The 22,894-nt window shown below is 35.3% G+C and overlaps 1 protein-coding gene across 11 annotated transcripts in view; it reads right to left on the bottom strand.

Annotated features, from left to right (window-relative positions):
- Window positions 1-16,018: 16,018 nt before the first annotated feature.
- C1GALT1 (core 1 synthase, glycoprotein-N-acetylgalactosamine 3-beta-galactosyltransferase 1) overlaps window positions 16,019-22,894 on the bottom strand; it is an 85,875-nt gene continuing 78,999 nt past the window's right edge. For 10 of the 11 annotated variants that reach the window (XM_017893881.1, XM_017893887.1, XM_017893882.1 and 7 more), the window contains one exon: window positions 16,019-19,547. In XM_017893881.1, the coding sequence (XP_017749370.1) occupies window positions 19,344-19,547 (204 nt within the window). In that variant the 3' untranslated portion in view covers window positions 16,019-19,343. The remainder of the gene's footprint in view (window positions 19,548-22,894) is intronic. The other variant, XM_017893891.1, reaches the window with a different exon arrangement.

Here is a 22,894-nt window from a genome sequence, read left to right on the forward strand (position 1 = left end):
ATTCATTTTGTTCAATGATGCACTAGAGGTATCTGCATTTGAGCACAGTCATGATGAGGGGTATATTGTGAGCCATAGTTAGTTATCCAGGATATGGCATTTACAAAATAATGGCATTGTGTCAAAGTTCAAATGAATACCATTTAAGAATGCCTCACTATCTTTGGAAAAATGGCTCAAGGAAATTATTCCTCACAAATCCATCTTAGTTCTCCTGAGGAGTGGTTGGTTGGGGTAGAGGGGAATGTGACCTGGAAAGGTAGCTCTGATGAAGTGCTATTCCTCAGGTTGTAATTCCGCCCTTCTGTAGAGCAGCAGAGGTGCCCTGACTCACTGACCTCCAGTGGGGATCTTTTAAAGTGTTAATTTGACTGAAACTGACATGCTGATGCTAAGCTAGTATTAGAAAACTTCCCAAGAGAAAAATATATAGTATGTAAGAAAAGGACAAGGTGGAATCAGTCTGGATTTTAAGACATGTGAGATTCACATATGTAAGTATCCACTTGTTTCATGTCCCAAGATATCCAATTCTATAGATATTTTCTAGGTCTTCTGATACCTTTGGTTTTCATGGAAGTTGGGATAGTTTGAAAAGAGCACTCCTTAACTCAACCTTAAACAGTTTAGGGCATCAGGTGCTCTTGAATGTGGTGGGAAACTAATAAAGCCAGTTGTGCATGAGAGGTGAGTGGAAGGTTCTGGTTTCCTGTGATATTACATCTTGGGTAAAATGTATCTTGGAGACCAGGCCACCTTTGTAAAATCAACAAATTGGCCACAAGATTAAAAATTATGACTCAGGAGTCATGAACCCAGAGGTTACAAGATTACTAACCTCCCCAATTGCTCCTATAGATAACATTACTATTATAAAACCTAAGATTGGTGCTTGAGATACTTTTTAGACCCTGTATTCTGATGGATCAGCTGGCACCACCCAGACTGGTAAACTGACTCATCTGGTCTTATGGCCCCTACCCAGGAACCAACTCATGTCTGCCAAACTGTCTTTAAAAAACCCTAGCCTCCACATTTTGGGGGAGGCTGATTTAAATAATAGTAAAATTCTGGTCTCCTATTTAACTGGCTCTATGCATATTAAAATCTTTCTCTATTGCACTTCCCTGTCTTTAAAAATTGGCTGTATCTGGGCAGCAGGCAAGATGAACTGGCTACAGTCTCATTTGATTCCTTAAGGATAATCCTTTGCTAAACTCTTTGCAGAGACTTCTTTACCTCACTATGATGTTGGTCAGCAGAAGGTCGGTTGGGTTCTTAGATTTTCAGTTGTGTATTGCCACCATGTGGGGCAGCACAGATTTTATGCCTTCCATAACGTGTAACAGATTCATTCATCCTATTCAAAAGGCTACTGACATATTCCTGCCAAAGACAGAATTCAACCAACAATAACTAGAAAATGTAACTTGAGTACCAAAAAAATAAGACAATAGACCTAGACCAATAGGGGATCTTGATAATGTGACTATCCAGCATGGATTCTATAATGATTATGCTTAAAATGTTTAAGGAAATAAAAATTAAGATTGGGAACATTGGCAAAGACCTGGAAATATAAAAAATAACCAAATGGAAATTCTAGAATTGAAAAATTTGATAAATGAAATTAAGAACTCAATAGATGGGCTTAATAGAGAACAAATACTACCAATAAAACTTCTTTATTTTTTTGAGACAAGAGTCTTGCTCTGTTGCCCAGGCTGGGGTGCAGTGGCACAATCTTGGCTTACTGTGATCTCCAGGAGCCTCCCAGGTTCAACTGATTAGCATGCCTCAGCCACTCAAGTAGCTGGGATTATAGCTGTATACCAACACACCTGGCTAATTTTTAAATTTTTAGTAGAGATGAGGTTTCATCATGTTACCCAGGTTGGTCTCAAACCCCTTGGCTCAAGGGATCCACCCACCTCAGTTTCCCAAAGTGCTGGGATTACAGGCGTGAGCCACTGCGCTTGGCTGCCACAAAGCTTTTCATTACAGAAGTTACTGAGTGACCTCCCCCAAACTGTACAAATTACCACATAAAGCTTAGCCTCCAAACGGCAAGCTCATTCGCCCTGGACAGTTCATGGCTTTATCTTTGGTGAATGGGCATTTGTTGTCTCTGAGATATGTTCTTTACTTCCAAGTCCTTATCCTTAATTAGTCATTTTGGATTGATATGTCTGAAAAGTATCATCAGCTCTCTGTAATAGTTAAGTTGGAGGAGCCATCTGTATACACTGAGTTCCTGGGGGCAGGATTATATCTTTTCCTCTCAGCAATCCTAGGACCAGCAAAATACCTGGGGGCAAAAATAGTCATTCCTATGAATGTAAGAATAGGACTTGAAGAGTAGAAGGTTAGTGAGGGTAGGGTTAATGACAAAGACTTCAAAAAAACCAAACCCTAGGTCAGAGCCTGGACTAAGCAACACTTCAAAGTTGCTTCTCCTGTCAAAGCAGTTTCTTCTGTCTGTGCTTCCCCTAGTTCCTCACCACACCCTCAGTCTGGCTAGTCCTCCCTTCATGACAGATCAGAAGATCCTTACTGAAAGATATGGTGTTTATTCTCTGTGAGAGTAATATGTAATAGTACGTGGGAGATTTCACTCAAGACCTGACTGGTGGTGATGGAGTAGGGGGTTGGTCTTTTTCCACTTCTCTAATGGTAATGTTTTCTCCCAATTCACTTGCATGCTTACAGCAAGCTTAAGTGTACACCTAAATTTTATTCAATGGAAATTATGGGGAAACGCAATATGCAATTTAAGTAAGTAACTCTTTGGTTACTTTGACACAACAAAAATACTGAAGCAGAAAAAAAAGGGATGAACCAAGTTGCTGACCCCTTCCTGCAAGCCATGTCGTGAGGTAGAAAATGGGATCAATGTACTTGTGTCCCCTCAAGATATATATCTCCCTTCTCCATCCAAACTGTCGAAAAGAGTGAGGTCCTTGAGAAATGAGTTTTTCCCTCTGTTTTGTTAATGGGGGAGGCTAATATTCCTAAAAGACAGCTCTAAAATGTTGTCAAAACAGTCAAGAGTTAACAGCAATTGCCCATGTCTCTAGAAGCCTGATTGTTACTTGTCAAATTGCTTCTGGTGTTCTTTCCCATATGAGAGTGGGGTGACTGACTGGCTGTTAGGCAATAGGGGATTTTATGTGTTTTACCACACCTCCGCCTCCTGGGTGTGATTTTGATTTATATTAAAGCTGACAAAATGAATCAAATGCTTGCTGACCTTGTGTATAGAGAATAGCTTGGGTTGGATCTTAAGAGAAATTATCTGTTGGAGAGGTGAAAGAGAAAGTTACCATGAACACTCCTGACTTTAATACATCATGCCATAGGATGAAGTTAATTATTAGCTCCCTTGAGATTAAACAACTACCATCCTGCCGCACAGTAGAGTCTGGAGAAAAACAGTGTCAGTTGAAAGGAAACCTCTACTTTCTTTAATTTCATTAAAAAATAATCTCATTGATGCCAACAACTGTGCTTCTGGGTAAAGTCGCTGGTTCACATTTTCAGTTTCAATTTCCCTTGCTTCTCTTGCTTCAGTTCAGTAGCAACAGGAAGTTTGGGTAATTCTGTATCATTTAGATGTGAAGAGGAAGAAAGAAAACCCTTTATAAACACATCCTGATGAGTGAGTGTCAGAAAATTCTATGCAGACGTGGAGTAATCAAAGAGCAAATTCAGAAAATATTCTTTAAGTTTAGGATTTGTAGACTAGTGAATTATAAATTTATACTGATTAATACATAGCAAAGGTTACATTAATATAGTAAATCATGAACTTATATTACCTTGAGGTGACTGACCCTATAATGAGGTCACTTATAAATTGATTTTATGAGCACATAACACTTCATCTCTTTTCACCCTCTAAGTCTGCATATTATTAAAATGCAAGAAGACTAGATTTGATGTGTTTTGAAACTTCAGACACAGGTTGAGTTCCACCACGCAGTTCTGCTTCACTTGTTCTTACTCCAAGTCACTCAACCTCTGAACACGTTTTTCATTTGGTCAATTTGAGCATTTGTCCAAGTAGCCTGAGGTGGGTCTAAGTGTAAGACATGAAATAGCTTAACATGGCAAAGACTGTCAGACTTTGAGATAGAAAAAACACTGTTTACTTAAGAATCTCAGAAATAGCTGGTCACGTCTAAGTTAGGGTTCCTAAGAAAATACAGGTGATTTCACTTAGTATTTCCCCCATTCCTTTCCCCCTTCCATTTCCGAAATAAAGATCGATTTGGAAGGAGCTAGTTTTAAAAAGGAACATATGAGGAAATTTTTGTAAAGTCACATTCTGTTAGGTTTCAAGGCTGATTCGTTTAACAAGCTGACCACAGCCCTAAGATAGTCTTGAAACCTTTAGTGCAAGGAGACAAAAGAGGAACAGGGCTGAGCCTGATGCAGCCTCATTTGGGTTTGGTTGTTTCTGCCCTACTTGTAAAAACAATACAAACGGCCGGGCGCGGTGGCTCACGCCTGTAATCCCAGCACTTTGGGAGGCCGAGGCGGGCGGATCACGCAGTCAGGAGATCGAGACCATCCTGGCTAACATGGTGAAACCCTGTCTCTACTAAAAATACAAAAAATTAGCCGGGTGTGGTGGCGGGCGCCTGTAGTCCCAGCTACTCGGGAGGCTGAGGCAGGGGAATGGTGTGAACCCAGGAGGCGGAGCTTGCAGTGAGCCGAGATCATGCCACTGCACTCCAGCCTGGGTGACAGAACGAGACTCCGTCTCAAAAAAACAAAAACAAAAACAAAAAGTACAGACTGTGAAATAGACAGTCGTCCCTCAGTATCCTTGGGGTACTGGTTCCAGGACCCCCTCTGATACCAAAACTCATGGATGTTTAAATCTCTTATGTAAAATGGTATAGTATTTGCATATAACCTATGCTTATCCTCTTGCATACTTTAAATCATCTCTATAATACCTAATACAATGTGAATGCTATGTAAATAACCATTATACTGTATTTATATTTTTGTCATATTTTTTTTTGAATATTTTTGATGCACGATTGGCTGAATTCATGGATGTGGAACCCATAGACATGAAGAGCCTGATACCATTAGGCAATTTTCTTATTGGGCCACAAATCCAAAATCCAGACCACATTTCTCTGAGTAAAGATGTCATTTCCTCTGAAAAGACTAAATGTTTTCACTGTCGGTTTCCCAGGGGAGAGGTTGGTTCAGCAGGAATTTTGGGAGGAGGGTGTTGAGAGTGTTAGACTCAGGTGAGGGGAAACCTTCCTCATTTCTTTTAGTGCAGATGTCAATTTGGCTCCCATTCTAAAGAAGTGCTGATAACTGAAGGTTTCTAGTGGGGTAGCTGAACTACCTATGGTGACCTGGAAACAGGTAGCAAAGAAGGCAGAGCACTAGCCTGGTAAGGGTTGAAAGGATTCCACTGGGGCTTGGCCACTCTCATAAAGTACTATCTGGACCCTTTCTTTCATTATTCGGGAACAGTCAGGAAAGTCTGGTCTGTACTGTGGGCAACAAAGAGGAAGGTAAGTCTTTTCCCCAGGATCAAACAAGATGATAGAAGTCACCAGCAGAAGATGCTAGTGCCTACTGAAGCAGCAAGTTAACTGGAGTCACTGTCCCTAGGAGGCAGCCCAGGAATGGGCAAGAGGGCAACCCATTTCTGGGTACATATGACACTATACCCTTGGAACCTCTGAGGATCATGAGGGGAATATTTTAAGGGTGGCTATTTCTGCCAATAATGCTGGAAAGGATTCGTGGCATAATGCCATGATATGTAGCTGAATCTGCCACAGTGTCCACAAAATGTTTAGGTAATTCATTCTGTCAATTATTAAGTGTTACGAATCTGAAATCATTAAAACATTGTACTGCAGAAGAAATAGGCAGATAAGCAGACCAGAATACAGTTTACACACAAACTGATACTGAAATATCATTGGTAATGGTGATTTAAAATAAATGTTGAAAGAAAGGATCATCAAATAAAGTGTATTACAACAAACGTGTAGCCATTTTCCTACCTCACTCCATATAAGAAAATAAAACCTGGACGGATCAAAAATATAAACACAAAAAATGAAACTATGAAAGTAAGAGGATACCATAAGCATATTATAAATAAACCTTGGTGTGAGCAAGACACACAATTCAATAGCACTAAGAAAAGATTAATTGGTTTGTGTGGGGAAAAAAACAAGTACGAAATAATCATAACAGTTCTAATACCTATAAACTAAGCCAGTATTCAGAGTTTATAAAAAGTTTTAAAACCCTAGCAATTCACTATTAAAACAATTGGCTAAGATGAAATGCAGATTACCAATGTATAAAAAAGTCACTCAAACCTTATGTACAAATCAACAATTATCAGATATTAATGCAGTGATAAAACTAGTAAGTTTAATAATCAAAAACTCTGGTAACAGGGGCAGGGAAATATACTTATAAATGTTGAGTGGTAGTATAAGGTAGTACAGTTTAAGAAGGCAATTTGGCAGTATCTATGATTATTTAAATGCACACATTCTTTAACTCAGCAATTCCTTGCTAGGAACTTATCCTATGGCTGTGCCCACACAATCATTTCAAGGATGTTCAGTGCAGCAATACTTATAATAATGAAAGTATAATCCAATTCAATTATCAATAGAGGAATGGCTAAAAACTTATGGCACATCCATACAGAGATCTAGTTAACTATTAAAAAGAATTACCTCTAAGTTATTAAACAGAAAGTAGAAAAGGCAAGGAGCAGAATGATGTGTAGTTTCTGTTATTTTCTGTTTATGGCTGGACAAAGGGACTGCTGGGTGGGGCAGTGGTAGATTATTGCTTTTCATTTTATATGCATTCTTTTACCAAGCGCATATATTACCTTTGTATAAAGACATTATCCTCAAACCATGTAGTAATGCCCAGTTGAACGTATCTGTTTAAGATCTAAGGAAGGAAACTTCAGGGGTACTGGAGTTATTGAAAAATAAGCCTAAAAACATGCCAATGAAAGAAAATGGCTCTGGGTCTCAGAAAAAATGGTACACTGATTGCACTTGGGGAAAAAACTGGAATGCTAGAAGAATGAAGTTAACCTGGTTTTGGCAAATTTGTGAATATATTGTCTCTTTCACATGAAGTTGTACCTGAGCCTTATTCTTTGATATCTAGTTCAAATGCCACAATTTCTTCGAAACTTCTCAGATCCCTAAACACTTACTATACAGTCCTCTTATAGTTCTTTGTAAATACGTCTATCATAGCATGTGTCACAGTCCTCAGGAGGCGATTCGTTCACTGGCATGTCAGCCCCCAACCCAAATGTGAGATCCTTCAGGCAAGCCTTAACCACAGGTTTGTCCTCTTTTCTCTTCTATACTTGACAAACCATGAGCCCAGTAAGTTTGTTGAATGGGTGAATGACTGGAGGAAAAAAAAGAGATGTTGCTTTTTTTTGGATTTTAGAAACTTCTTCCAATAGGATAGAAAATTTGTGACTTGAAATGTAAATTACTAACTCTGTACAGAGTTTTCTCCTTACCAGTGTTAGGAACGACCCTACCTTTTTTTTGCCATCACAGACCACTCGTTGCTTCAGTAACCAAGACCACTGAGATATACCAAGGGACAGTGCTCTGGAATGTCTAATGGTCACTGTAGAGAAAAGGAACCCGAGTTTTCTTCCCTAACAGCAAATAAACACAATCTTCTGCCCACACTTGAGGTTTTGTTCTTTTTCTGGACTATATTCTCCAATATAAATGCAAGGCTTTTTGCCCAATGGTATATGATGTGTGGAGTTCAAATCAAGATTTTCTCAAGCAGAAAACCTGTTTAGGTGTCCCTCCATATCTACAAGAAAAGCATTTTGTTTAGAGGTCTCCATAAAAATGAAACAGAAGAAGGTAGGGGCATATGGTACTCAGAACTTTTCTTCGTAGTGAAAGGATGCTCACCATTTATTTCCTTTTAATTGATATATAATAATTGTACATATTTGTGGGGGTGAGAGTAATATTTTGATACATTCAGTGTATAGTAATCATATAGTAATCTTTTAAAACTTTTTTGTTGTAGAGATGGAGTCTTGTTGCCCAGGGTGGACTTGAACTGCTGAGCTTCAGCCTCCTGGGTAGCTAGAACAACAGGCATGCTGCACTACAAATGGTTTTGTCATTAAAAAAAAAAAAAAAAAAATCCTATTATGTCCCAGGCACAATTGGAGACAAGACAGGTATGATCTCTGGTAACAGCGTCTCGCAACTATTAGGATTGTGCCTAGAACCTATTTGCAAATGGTGGGAAAAGGCAGGGACCGAATATGTGAGTTCTATCTAGCAGTATAATGGGTCAAAGAAAAACAGAAAGAATGAATAAGATCTAGTATTTGATAGCACAATAGAGTGACTATAGTCAATAATAATTTGTCTATTTAAAAATAACTAAAAGAGTATTACTGGATTGTTTGTAACACAAAGGATAAATATTTGAGGGGATAGATACCCCATTTTCCATGATGTCATTATTACTTATTCCATGGCTGTATCAAAGGGACTCATGTACCCTATAAATATGTACACCTACTATGTACCCACAAAAAAATTTGTTAAAGTACATAGCTCAGGTTGTTCAAGGAAGATAAGAAATTGCATTTAGTACAAAGACCACTAACCTGAGAGTCAGGAAAATTGAGTTCTGTTGCCACTTCTGGCATTATTTGTGTCATTTTTCTAAACTTTAACATCTCTAGATCTGTTTCCGGATCTTTCAAATGAGGTGTGGAACATCTTTAAGCTCTAGAAATCAGTAGTCCTGTATTTTTATGTGGGAAAGGGCTCAAATGTCTTCTATTTCCACGAATAAGAGAGTAAGACTTAAGCCAGAGTAGATCTAAGAAAGATATGAAAATAATCTGATGCAAGGCTTTGAGAATAAATAGTAACTTCTAAGTACCCTTCACCCTTGAGTAGAGGGAGAGAAGGATGCTAAGATGGGTGCACATGAGGCTGCTGGTCCTCTGTATGGGTCAACTATTTACCACTCTTTAAGATGGATACCTCCTTCATCTACCCTCCTTATGAACCAGTTCAGCAGTCTTTATACCCTTGATTGAAGAAAGTAATTTCTTACGGCAAGATAAAAGAACCCAAATCAGCTTTGACATCCTTCCAGCTCATGTGTGTACCTGCTTACCTCTACTGCTGCTTAAGAATGTCTGCGGACATTCTTCACCACTGGTTCTAAAAACCCTAGGGACCCAGGGCCAACAGCTTTTTTTTCCCACTATAGTTCTCTAAATTAGGACAACATAAACATGATTTTTTAAAAGTTCAAAAAGGAAAACAATAGTGAGTTATTCAAGTACCTCTTCCCCAAAGGTACTGCCAACAGTTTTTATATATTCATACACTTATACGTTAATCATATTTATCCTTATTTGACATCATATCTATGTTTGGTCTTAATTCTGTCATCTTCCTATTTTAAATTCTCCCTTTAGCTTTCTTACATGGCCTGTGTTATCTTTAATTCTGTGTTTTCATTTTAATAGTTATCAGGCTTAGAGTTTTGGTTATTACCTTCATAACTGTATTCAGAATATTACATCCCTATTGCTTGATATATTATCAATTTTACAAAATTTCTATTACATTCTGAAAAGTAAAACCAATTAGGGCATGTATATATTACCCCTTACCTTGTCTTTGATATTCTATTTTCTAACATGTTAATCATCTTTTCTATATCATCAAGATGTATAACATTTCAATATGCTTCTATAGCCTTAAATAATTCTACAACTACATATTTAAATAACCAGCACCAGTCCTGTTCTCAAGGTTTGTCCATTCATCTCTTTAGATGGGCTTCATCATCTGGATTCTTCAAGAAGTGTCCACCCTCTTTTAATTTACGCTTACATTTGAAATCACTTGGCTTCCTCCCCACCCCCACCCTACCCAAGAATCTGGTAGACTTTGCTTCGCTCTGCTTTAGCACTGAATGTTGCTACAGAGAAGCCTAAGTCCAGTCTGTTCTTCGTCTCTCCATCTCCCCCTCCCAAAGAAATCACTCAATTTTGTTGCTGCTAAGATGACATTCCCCTCTCCCTGCCCCCAGGACAATTTGCAGATTTTGGTCAGATCAAGAGCAACTGTATTTTTTTAAATTATAATGTTAAAATTAGCATGTGTTATATGATCTCACTTTTATAAAACAGTTTCCATCTATTTAGCTTAATATCCAATTTATATTTATGCATTAATTGGAATTACTTTGGGGGATGGTGGAGTTTGGGGTTCTTTTAAAATTTTCATCTTTGAAATGTTCACCTTTAATGAATGTTTGTTTTTTTTAAATAATGGAGCTTATCACTTTTTTTGATGGAAAGATGACTTATTTAGTACAAGTTGGTAGTAAATACACAAGATACCATAATGTGTACTTTTTTGTAAGTTTTGAAGAAAATTAACACAAAAGAAAATGTTAAATGTTTAAAAGAAGAAACAATTTCTCAAACACCTCCTCTTGATTCTGACAACTTGGGTGGGTTAATGGGCTTATGTCATAGAAATGGCATTTTTTCCTCCCTGGTATCAGGATGCTTCATAAACTTTAACAAGAAGAATAAGCCAGAAGTTTTCTTAGCAATATGAATTAAGAGTATAAAAGCCATTGAATGATGTAGATGGAAGTTTTTATATGGTTATGGCTGCATATGGAAATGAAATGCTTTAAATGGCCCCTTTCGAGAAGAGTCTCTTGCTTCACATTCTATTCTTTCTTCTATATAACATCTGGTGCTTTCAGTTCCCCTTTTTTGTAAAGTGCTGGAGGTTAACAAATAAAATACAGTAGTTCCCCCTTAACCACGGGGGATACAAACCAAGATCCCCAGCAGATGCCTGAAACAGCAGATAGTAGAGTCCATCCACCAGGAATGTAGTAAGAATAGGATAATGTAATGTAAAACAATTAGCACACTGCCTGAGAGTATAACTCCACTGCACACAACTATTTTTTTGGGTACTTTGCCTCTAATAGAAGGTGAGTTCCTTGGCAGCAACAAATATAATTTGCCACTTTATCCCTATTATCTAGATCAATATTTTAGTAGGCACTCAAATGTTGGTTAAACACTTGGAACTAAATTTGTCTGGAGTTTAGGTAAGGAATTGCAAATTTTTAAAAAGGGCCAGGGCCAGGCTGTAGAAGGTCTCATATTCTGAGGTTATATTCATTTTATTCAACAGGTCGCAGTGACCATTTTTAAGATGTGAGAGAGGACTGCCTTAATACTGAACACTGAAATCTTTTATCTATAAAGGTTAAGTTTTCTCCCCACTGGTTTTCAAGTTTTAAGCACCCATATTTTCACTGAGTAAGTTCTAGAAGGAAACATTTCCTTAAGAAAGAGGAAACTGCAGGATAATGCGGGCATCAATTCTCTGAGTGCTCTCTCTTCCTTCTTTCAGCAACTTCTAAGCTGGTGAGAGGGAACTGAGGTTCACAAAAGATACACAATTTAAAAAAAAGTCTTAAAACACATCCATTTTGATAGAAAGCAGAGGCAGCCGGGCATGGTGGCTCACGCATATAATCCCAACACTCTGGCAGGCCAAACCATTTAAAGACCAGCTTGGGCAACACAAGAAGACCCTGTCTCTATATTAAAAAAAAAAGAGAATGGCAGCAATGAAAAGTCTTAAGAAACTAAAGACTTGCTGCTGCCAATTAGAAGAGTAAGAAAAGGTAAAAGAAAAAACCATGGAATGAGAGATGAGTAGGAGAAGGTTCCAAGAGCTATAAATTCAAAGGCCAAAAAGGAAATTCAGTCAGACAAGCAGGTTTGTAAAATTACTTTAAAATCAGGAATTATCTCTGTGGCCAATTATTCTAAACACATAGTTACCTTCACTTCATCAAATAAACTGCTTATTACATAAACCTTATCAACATGAAAATGCAGTGGTTTTAATACTTCAATTACATTAAAAATCCAGTTATTAAAATCATAACTATCCTTTTTCTTTCTGCCTCTGATATATACACACCCACACTCACCTACCCACACCCCACCAAAAGTATAAAACAAGGGAGACAGTCATGAGTAGAACTAAGGGAAAAGTTGAATATTACTTCTCTTCCAAACTTTTGTTCTGGATTTTATCACCACCTTTCCACAATCTAACAATTAGACAAGAAAATTAATGAGAATGAACTGTTATAGAAGGGGAGACAATGCAGTTGAGGTAGTTCTATGAAAAAAAAATTGAAGCTTACAAAAGTCAAAACCTGATTAGTTGTAAAAATGAAGACACTGTAACCAAATTAGTTCTATGACAGCACATTATTCAGCAGTTCTATAAATGAAGAAGTACTGTTAATCTTTCACTGGGCATTCATTAGAAAAGTCAGAGCCTAAGTTCTAGGATTGAGTCTCATTTTTTAAAAAATGAGTATTTTGTTATTTCAAAGTAAGCTGTTGTATTCAACTGCACTACACAGGGGCAATATATAAGAAAGTATATAATGCCCTGGACAAATTTTCAGTCCTGGTGAAAAGCAATATTGGTAACAATACAAGAAACACTAGCACATTTGGTAGAAGAAATGATGCAATGCAGAGACAGTTTTAAGTTCCAGGCAGCAATACAAAATGTATTAATTAGTAACAAACTCATGGCAAAACAAAGTTCACTTCTGTTTTACTAATATAGATGTATTTGGAGAATGCCAATGTTGCTGAACTTATTCCACTTCAGTTGTTAAATGTTCATTCATTCTTAACCACTAAAAAAATCTCCTTTGGACAATCCATATTGTCAGCATTATTAGACTGTAAGACGAAAAATGTGTTTAGCTCTGTAGAGTACTTCCCCTTAACAAGGAGATAAATTCAGCAAGAATCTTCTTGTATCCTTTCCAGTACTATGAAGGCATACCTTTGGAAAACTTAAAAGAGGTTTAATTGTATATATTTAGGTAAATATATCTACTTCCCAATGACTTAACAATTATCAGTACAGCTAGTTGGAAAATATTTAGCTGTCTGAATATGTTAAATTATACAACTCTACTACTAAAGTAGTATGAAGTGGTATTTGTCTCCTCAGCTTTTCTAAAGCTGTCTAATCCAAATAACAGTGTGTATGCATGCTTGCATGCGTACACACACATGCTAATAAAGAACATACTGGGTAGTAGATTACTGAAAAATCAAGACATATAGGCTAGACTCAAGGGCCTTATGAAATTTGTAACTGTTTGCCTAGGAAGACATAAAATACTAGGTCTATTTTTATTCATATCCTGAAACTCCCAGACAAATCTATCAATAGACTTGAGCTCTGGATGAAGTATGCCTAAAAACAAAGTTTTCAGCCTATAGTTTACATTTCAATTTCAGTAAGCCTTCACATATACATATACCCACAGCATGATTAAGCAAGGGTGGAAACTTTTTTTTTTTAAACACATAGTTGGAACAAATAATTTCATAGATAAAAGTAATTTCTGAAGTACATAAAGTGTCTGTTATTCAACATTCAAGTCTCTGCTCAAATGTTACTTCCTAGTCTTCCTTAATACTCCATCGAGAAAATTGTTCTGATAATATTTTTATTTTCCTAATACCACTCTCTGAAATACTTGTTTATTCATCTACTAACTTATTTTCTAACTCTAGAATTAAGACATCCTGTATGTCTTGCTCACCACTGTATTTCTAGCAGATGCTTGGCACAATTATTTGTTGAATAAACTAATTTCTCTGTGTATGCGATAGATCGAAATATACCAAGGAGCACAGAAGCAATCTCTCTCTAAATACATGAGATTCTCTCCCCTCCTCTGCCCCCACCCATCCAGACACACTTACCTGGACTACAGAGTGTTTCTAATTTTTTCACAGTATATTATTCTCAGTCAGAGGTGGAATATTTTGTTGCTTTAAAGTAAGTAATATATATTGCAGTAAAACTTATGTAAGCCTATTCAAACTAAATAGCTTTGATGAGAAAACAATTTTAAACTTTTGGAAAAATAACCCCAAACTACCCATGAAAGACAACATTTATCTCACAACTTCTATATTGGTTAAAAATAATCAGATGAAACAACTTTGAACACGGCAATTTATTTTATGCATTATTTAAATCCGCTGTTTAAAATGTTCAAAAGGCACTTCAAGAAACATTTAAAATACATTTTCTGACTTAATGGTGATCACTTAAAATAAGTAAGTCACCAGACATTTTAAACCATTCATAACACCATTACCTTAAATAATTTTAAATTCCAAAACACAAACATTCACTATGTAGTACAACACACTGCTTAGCAGTAAGATTAGTTTCCCTCTAATAATATACTTCATGTAGGTTATTAATTTGCAGGGCCCTGCAAAGTTACTAAAACTTAATATAAACTGAAAACTAGAGAGGTAAGGGAGTTGAAATAGCGCACAATTTAACTCTAAAACTTTAGAGTTGGTTTCTCTAAAGAGAATTTGTAAAATTCCTTATTCTGGCCTGTATTAAAGTTTTTATTTCAAATCTTAAATATAAACACATTTTTAAAAAAATGAACAGAGGTTACATTAACATTTAGCATAAAATCTACCACAGGTTGTCTGCCAGATTGCTTCGGTATGTTTCTGTCAGGCCTACTATAAAGCAGAAAAANCATTCACTATGTAGTACAACACACTGCTTAGCAGTAAGATTAGTTTCCCTCTAATAATATACTTCATGTAGGTTATTAATTTGCAGGGCCCTGCAAAGTTACTAAAACTTAATATAAACTGAAAACTAGAGAGGTAAGGGAGTTGAAATAGAGCACAATTCAACTCTAAAACTTTAGAGTTGGTTTCTCTAAAGAGAATTTGTAAAATTCCTTATTCTGGCCTGTATTAAAGTTTTATTTCAAATCTTAAATATAAACACATTTTAAAAAAATGAACAGAGGTTACATTAACATTTAGCATAAAATCTACCACAGGTTGTCTGCCAGATTGCTTCGGTATGTTTCTGTCAGGCCTACTATAAAGCAGAAAAATAAAGCAAATGAGATTTTGTTGTTGTTGTTGTTGTTTTTGAGAAAAGGGTGAGTGGAAGAATCCAAATAACTACTTCCTTTAATAACTGTAGATGTAGAATTAATTTAAAATTATAGATTTTTAAGCAGGGCAAGTATCTCCAAAGCCAGCGGGCATTATTCTTAGACTTTTACTTTCCGTTTCATAGGGAACCCTAGTTAGTAAGTTTAAAATTATCAATTAAGTAATAAAAATTCTAATCACTATTAACAGCCAAATTAACCCTGTGAAGGCAGCATTTAAGAGTAACTAGAAAATGGAAGTTAGTAATAAAGCAAATAAAGAAGGGCAATAAACACAAGGCAGAAACTGTCAAAGAATAATAGTCTAATGAACTGAAAACTTAAATGGCAAACAAAATGCTAGATATAATTTAATCAAGGGATTCTTTCAAGTATAATAAATAGTGCATCAACCTGGTAATAACTATAGTTTGACAGTCTCAAGTGAAAAATTAATACTCAAGAAAACTGTGAAAATAACCAGTTAGCAAATTTAATGCTCAAATCCAATTCCATATTTAAAAAAATATTAAGAGCTGATCAGTGATTTATTTTCATACCTCATTACAGTAAGAAAACTCCTCTGAAATTTGTATTTGAAAGCAGACTGGGACAAAATCTGCTTTATGAACTTTCCACTAGAAAATACAAGCATACCATTATTAGAGAGCATAAGACATCAAAAGCCTTATGTTTTGAAACCATCCTAAAATCATTTACCAAATAACAAAGATCTTAATCTAAAAGATAGTGAATACATCATCATCATGAAATCTGGTTTTATGTGCTCTATGAAGTACTTGGAGAATTGCTTTTTTGTTTTCTTTTGCTTTATTAGGTCAAACAAAACAATGAATTAGCAGAAAATGTATATTATAAAATAGCATTTACTACTTCATTTTTTTTTTTTTAACAATTGTAGAACTTTTGATGACACTTATGTATGCTTTTAATAGATTATGTACTTATTAGTACTTAATGAACCCTTCCTGCCTCAACATAAAATTACTAAACTTGGAGAATTACAGATTTTATTGTGGGCCCTGATATTAGTCACTTTGGAGAAGCTAAAATGTGGCAAAAGAATGATCCAATGACCCTTTAAGTTATCTTTTAGATTTAATATAGTGTGATCCTGTACTACAATGATTTAAAACACGCTTTTTGAAAAATGTCTTAGTAATGGGGCAGTAATCTTCGTGTCTTTCAAACACTATTTGCACCAAAATCATGTAGGTTGTTGGGTATTGGTTCTCAAACTAGGGTAAGAAAGACACCTGCAGAGTTTGCTTAAACACAACTGCTAGCCCCTGCCCTTACAGCATCTGATTTAGTAGATCTGAGATGGGGCCCTGAGAGAGGCTGCGTTTCCAACAAAGTTCCCAGGTGATGTTAATGCTGTTTGTTGGGACCACACTTTTGACAATCGCTGCCCTAGGGTATCTGGTAAGAATGCATACTCTTGGGCCCCATGCTTAAATTAGAATTTCTGAGATTGGGGTTTTCGGATCTGCATTTAACAACATCCTGGGCAAGTGTGAGAACCACAGTCTAAGAATCACTGTGACAATTTGGCTGGGTTAATTTGACTAGAACTGGCCAATGTATCAGATGTCACATGACATATACATAAAAATGGAAATAATGCTAAATGAATAACCCCAAGCCTGAGATGGTTCAAATGAACACATAGGGTTTGAATATAAATCCTACCTCTGTTACTTACTAGCTTTGTGACAGTCACAAAGTTACTTTAATTCTCTGAGTCTCAGTTTCCTTATCTATAATATGTGAAAAACACCCAAATTTTGAGGATTAACACTATTATACACAGATTATCTAAGTACAGTACCTAGCATACAGTTGGCACTTGATAAATAACAGCTGTTATTTCCTTATCTGGTCAAATTTTTCATTCACTTAAATGCAGTATTTACACTCCAAGGTAACAGAATAATAATACAGTCTTCTATTTATTGCTCCCTATTCTGGGACAGACAGTGTTCTAAGAACCTTACATTTATTTAATCCTCATAAAAATCCTGTGAGGTAGGCAGTATTATCATCCCTAATTTACAGATGAGGAAATTGAGACATAGAGAGATTAAGTAAAATTGCTCAAGGTTACAAAAACAGTAAGTGTTGGAGCAAGAATTTAAATCCAAGCAAGTCTGACTCTATAGCCCAGGATTCATCACAACATTCATTTCCTATGAGCAAATCTTAAGGTTTTTGGATATTTATAGTAAACCATTTATACTTCTAGTCAAGTAACACATATGAAAATTCACATACACACCATGGTGAAGAGTTGTTCAAGGAATCAAATGAATGCCTTGAAATTTTGGCAGATGATACTACCATGATAATAGGTAAAAATTGGTGCATGTTTTCACTATGTGGGCAGAGTAGTCCATGGTTAGCCAATGAAATGAACATCCTCTCAAATATACCAATAGAGGTCATGATTTTGACATGTTTTGGCACAATAAATAAAATTACTTAGCTAGCTGGGCGCTGTGGCTCACACTTGTAATCCCAGCACTTTGGGAGGCCGAGGCGGGTGGATCACTTGAGTCAGGAGTTCAAGACCAGCCTGGCCAACATGGCAAAACCCCGTCTCTACTAAAAATATGAAAATTGGCTGGGTGTGGTGGCACGTGCCTATAATCCCAGCTACTCGGGAGGCTGAGGCAGGAGAATCGCACCACTGCAGTCCAGCCTGGGGGACAGAGTGAGACGGTCTCCGAAAAAAGGAATTACTTAGCTAAATAGCAGAGTCAGTGGCACGACAGCTATGTAAAATTGGCATAATGATAAACATAAGGGAAATGTAAATCTTTTGTACCATAAAAATAATCTCATAGAAAGTCTGTAAAATATTCTCTTATGACACACTGAGTACTGTTAAACATAATAAAAAATTTCTTTCCTTTCAGAAACTCTTTAAACAGAGTCACTAAAAATAGAATGAAACATTTGTGAATGTTTTTGATGACAGTCTTGACTAGGTATTCTGCGTTGTTAGAACTATCCATTAGCAAAACAATTTTCCCAAAATAGGATCAAACTTCAGACTTATTTATAAATTAAGTATCTACTCTTTCAATATATAACATTTTTTGTTTAAGCACTCTGCATTTTCTATTGTTTTTAATTCTTGTCAAAAGCTTGCCACTATAACTAACAGCCACCTCAGATCCTATAAATGAATTTTAAAACTCTGCTTTAAACAAGTTATGAAAGGCACAAATAAGTTCTCATCTCAACAGGATGACAATGAAATAAACCATAACTATGTAGTTGGAAAGAGTTTAAAATAATCAATTTATAATATCAGTAATTCCTGAGAGTGGCACTGTTATAAGAAAAGCATCCTCAAATAGCATTAAATTTATTATTTACCCATAATTAACAATGGGTAAATTTGGGAACAAATATTGTAAAATACATGTTTGTTTACAAATGCTATGAATGGTTTGAGTAAATTAATAGTGGAGAATGGTATTCAAGAGTGGCTAAACATATTTAGAAGACAGACAACAGAAATTCCGTAAAAGATTACCAATTAGAATCAAGTATATAATATAGTCAAGGCCCATGATAATTTTAAAGTGTGGTTTTATTAATGCACTTCAGGGTGCCAGTTTTATTTTAGCTTCTTCTGGAAGAAATACTACCAATTATAAATAATCACAGCAACATTTTCATTAGACAAAAACTGTGTGTGTGTGTGTGTGGAGGGGGGTAGAACATTTATATCATACTGCAAATATAAACTCAATTCTTGAGCTGTATTAACAACACTGAGCAACAATATTTCTTTCTAAAATTTTCTTTAAGGCAGATCTGTTTATTACTAACATAGTGCAGTGTAGTTTTAGTAAATTTAATTATTTTAGTTTCTCAGTGACAATAATACAGATGGTCAGAAAACAGGCAACAAAATCTCTTTTCTAATTCCTCTACCTGGCCACCATTTTAAAAACACAAGTTCTTCATATATATAGATATATTTATATATTACTGTATCAAAACACATTTTAACAGACTTCACAGCTCATTTAAAGCTTCAGTTTATAGTCATTCATGTGAAAGGTTTCTATAAGGAATGTCCACTTAGAATTCCCTCACTGGGATTCCAGTGTTCTATGTCAGAAATGCAGAAGTCCTTTTTCAGTGCAATGCTAGACATTTTACCTTTGTTCACTCATGATTTTCTTTCAAGGGTTTCCTAACTTCACTTTTGTATCTTCGTTTTTGTTTGCTTGACTAATTTCCTTTAGTGTATCTTCAGGTAAGGTAGGTTGATATCTGTATAAATAACCATATGGACGAAGATGATAAACGAGGTATTCTAACTCATACATAGTTGTAGAATCAACATAGTGAAAAGAAACTGCAAGATCAGAACAGCAACCAGGACCCTAAAAAAGTAGTGGAAACAGGCATTGTTAATAAACAGCACATTGCTAGCATACAATATTTACATACTTATAAAGGACAAGCTAATTTTAAAATAATGCAAACATTAAAGATGGCAAAGTAAGGCAGAGGAACCTAATATACTAGACCTGTGGAATAAATCAATAGTTTACTTAGACGTCCTAATGATTTAAAACTAATTGAAATTGGTGAAACCAAGTGAAATTGTGGAGAGTATTTTTAACTGAAATAATATTCTCTCACACTCTTTAGCAGATAAAATTATTGAGATTTCTTCAAATCAAAGGAGCAGCTATACAAAGGACAAATCTCCTCCAACATCTGCTTTCTCTTCCTCATTTTCTCACTGTAATTTTTTGCGTGGCTCAGACTCAGAAAGATACCTCTGGGGCATTCAGTGACTACAAAGCCTTGCCCATTAGGTGTCTACAACCCAATACACTTCAACTATATATATCAACCCAAACAGTACAGTATTTGAGACAAAGCTCTCAAGCTAGACTTGGGTTTGAACCCAAATTTTGTGGGCTAGTATATGACCTTGAGTAAGCTATTTATTCTCTGTAAGATTCAATTTCCACATCTGTAAAAGGTGGTTATTTAAAGGAGACAATGTGTGTAAAATGCTTAGAATTACCCTTTGCTTAAAATAAATGCTCAATAAATGTTAGCTATTATTGACTGAAAAATCATATCAGGTGGCCCTCAGGTAGGTCAGATGTAAACCTTTGTCCAATTATGTAATTCTCATAAATTCCTAATGGGGTTGGTATGAGAACAAAGTTTAAAATAAAACAACAATACAATGAACAAGAAAGCAATAAAATTAAGAAGACAAAAAGAGACGCATTAAGCAGTCAACCTAGAGTCAGAATTGGTATCTGGAGAATGTTAGTGTCATCCAGGTGACTACAACAAAACTTCAGGCTCCATCTGACATCTTTGTAAAGAATGAGGGAGATAGTCTAGCAAGTTCCAAGAGAAGATGCATATTGATTGAATATTTAATAAATCTAGTAATTCATGTTTGGAAGTATGTAGCTTACAGTGTAGTAAAAGTTATCAAACTGTCCACTGCATTTTCTCTGCTATTATCTCTGAACTTTCCTTTGAAACACACACTGGATATGTGGATTCTTAGACAACCTAGTCTTGCACCTTTAGGAAATATCAGAATAAAAGCAAATAGGAAAAATAACCAGATAAGTCAACTTGTGATTATCTAAACTAGCTCTTTACAACAGATATGTGAGCCATATAGTAGCCACATTAAAAATGTAAAAAAAAGAAAAAAAAATGAAATTTATTTAACTGAAAAATTTCATCATATTGTTTTAACATGCAATAGTTTTACAATGATTAATTAAACCATTCTTGAAACCAGGTGTGTATTTTATTTATGGCATGTCTCAATTTGGACTAGCCAAATTTCAAGTGCTCAATAACTACATGTACCTTAGTGACTACTATACTGTCCAGTGCATATTAAACTTAAGGACTAGACCAGTAATAGTTTTAAATTGCTGACCTCTGGAAGCAATTTTTATGTTCTCTAAAATAATTAATATTTTTGATAAGATTTACTGCATTATGTTACTCTTATTTATATTTTACTGGATAGTCGGGATTCTGTTAAGCATTTATGCAATAAAAGACAATAAAAGAAAAAATCTATAATTATTAGAAAACAAGAGCTAGCAGACAATTATGGTTACCCAAAAAACTCAAGAATCTCAAGCGAAGAATCATCAGAATAGGGAATTCAGTTACAAAGCCAGATTTTAAAGATGCTTAAAAGAAAACCAAACAAATAAGTTTTCATATATATCAGTAAAAGGTTAAGTTTTAAAAGCCCAAGTAACAGAAATATTGCATACCTATGGAAATAGTTTATAAAACTTGACCAAAGGACCTAAAAGGCAACTTAAAAAAAATCCTGGGCAGTTATCCCTAAATTAATGAGTTTGTATGCAAAGATAAAGAAATGAGTTGCCAAAACACTTTGGAAAAAAGAAGAGTTAATTTGCCCTTAGAATAATAACTTAAAACTACTGTAAAGCTACAAGGTTCAAAACAATATGGTGCTGGGCCAAAATCAAATTAGAACAATGGCACAGAACTGAAATCTCAGATATAGATCCTACTATAAGTAAGGGCTATAGTGTACAATAAAGGAGATATTTTAGATCAGTAATGAGTTAAAAAATGGCAGTAGAATAATTAGTTAACAATTTAAAAAAAATCAGGAGCTCTCTACCTCAATTATGTACTAATATGTTTCAGACAGAATAATGTAAATGAAACTGAAGAATAAAATCAATCATATTTGACCACTTCTGACCTACAGAAAAATCAATTTTTCATGTAGAGAGATATACATAAACAATTACACATATATTTTAAATTTACCATATTAAGACTCACTGCAACTTCTCTGGTGAAAAGTCTATTACTAAGAAGGTGGAGTGGGAAGGGAACTGTTTAAGAGTCAGTTCTGAACAAGAAATTTAGGAATGTAACTCTTTCATGAATTAGAATATCTTTTACCCTGACTCGCTAGATAAAAATTTTCTGTATTTTCAGTAATTAGTATATAGAAAAAAAAGTATGTATAAGATTTAAACTCATTTAGGGGGAAGAAAACTTACTAAATGATAGATGGATAATAATAGAATTTTAGTTTCACATTGGGTTTACGTAAGAATCTCCTGATGAAGAACAGGCAATGTCAGATTGATGGGTCAATTTTGGTACTCTGAATTCTGTTTTATGGTCTTCAACATAATTAGATAAATTTTTATAAAAAGAACAAATGTGCCACCCATTTAATAAACCACTACAAAGTAAATAAAGGATGCACTATATTTATTTTGTTCATATAAAGCATATTGTTAGGTATACTTTATTTGCAAATAGGAATTATAGGCAGCACTTTTGAAAGGAAGGCTATTTTACTGTTTACAAAATCATGACAATTATGATGTCCCTTTGCTACTCTTGTATGTATACCCAACATCAGATACTCTTAGTAATATCTTATATGCATTTGGATGTATTTGCTACATGTTTATACTCTTGAATTTGGGTAAATTTTTTATATGGGAAAAGGATACAGAATTAAGAAAGGAAAAGATCAAGTCATCTTGGAATGGTCAGAATATATTAAGAAAAGTTTACATCAAACAAGCATTCAAAGTGGTACTCTCACTAAAACAGAAAAACAGATTATGACGAGTTTCCTTTTAAAGCTGATTACCTAAAGTTCGGGTCAGATGTTCTAGGACAGGATCTCTGAACCATGGTACTACTGACATTTTGGGCAAGAGTA

The sequence above is a fragment of the Rhinopithecus bieti genome, unplaced genomic scaffold, assembly GCF_001698545.2.
Source record: "Rhinopithecus bieti isolate Rb0 unplaced genomic scaffold, ASM169854v2 scaffold_23881, whole genome shotgun sequence".
In the NCBI taxonomy this organism is placed as follows: domain Eukaryota; kingdom Metazoa; phylum Chordata; class Mammalia; order Primates; family Cercopithecidae; genus Rhinopithecus; species Rhinopithecus bieti.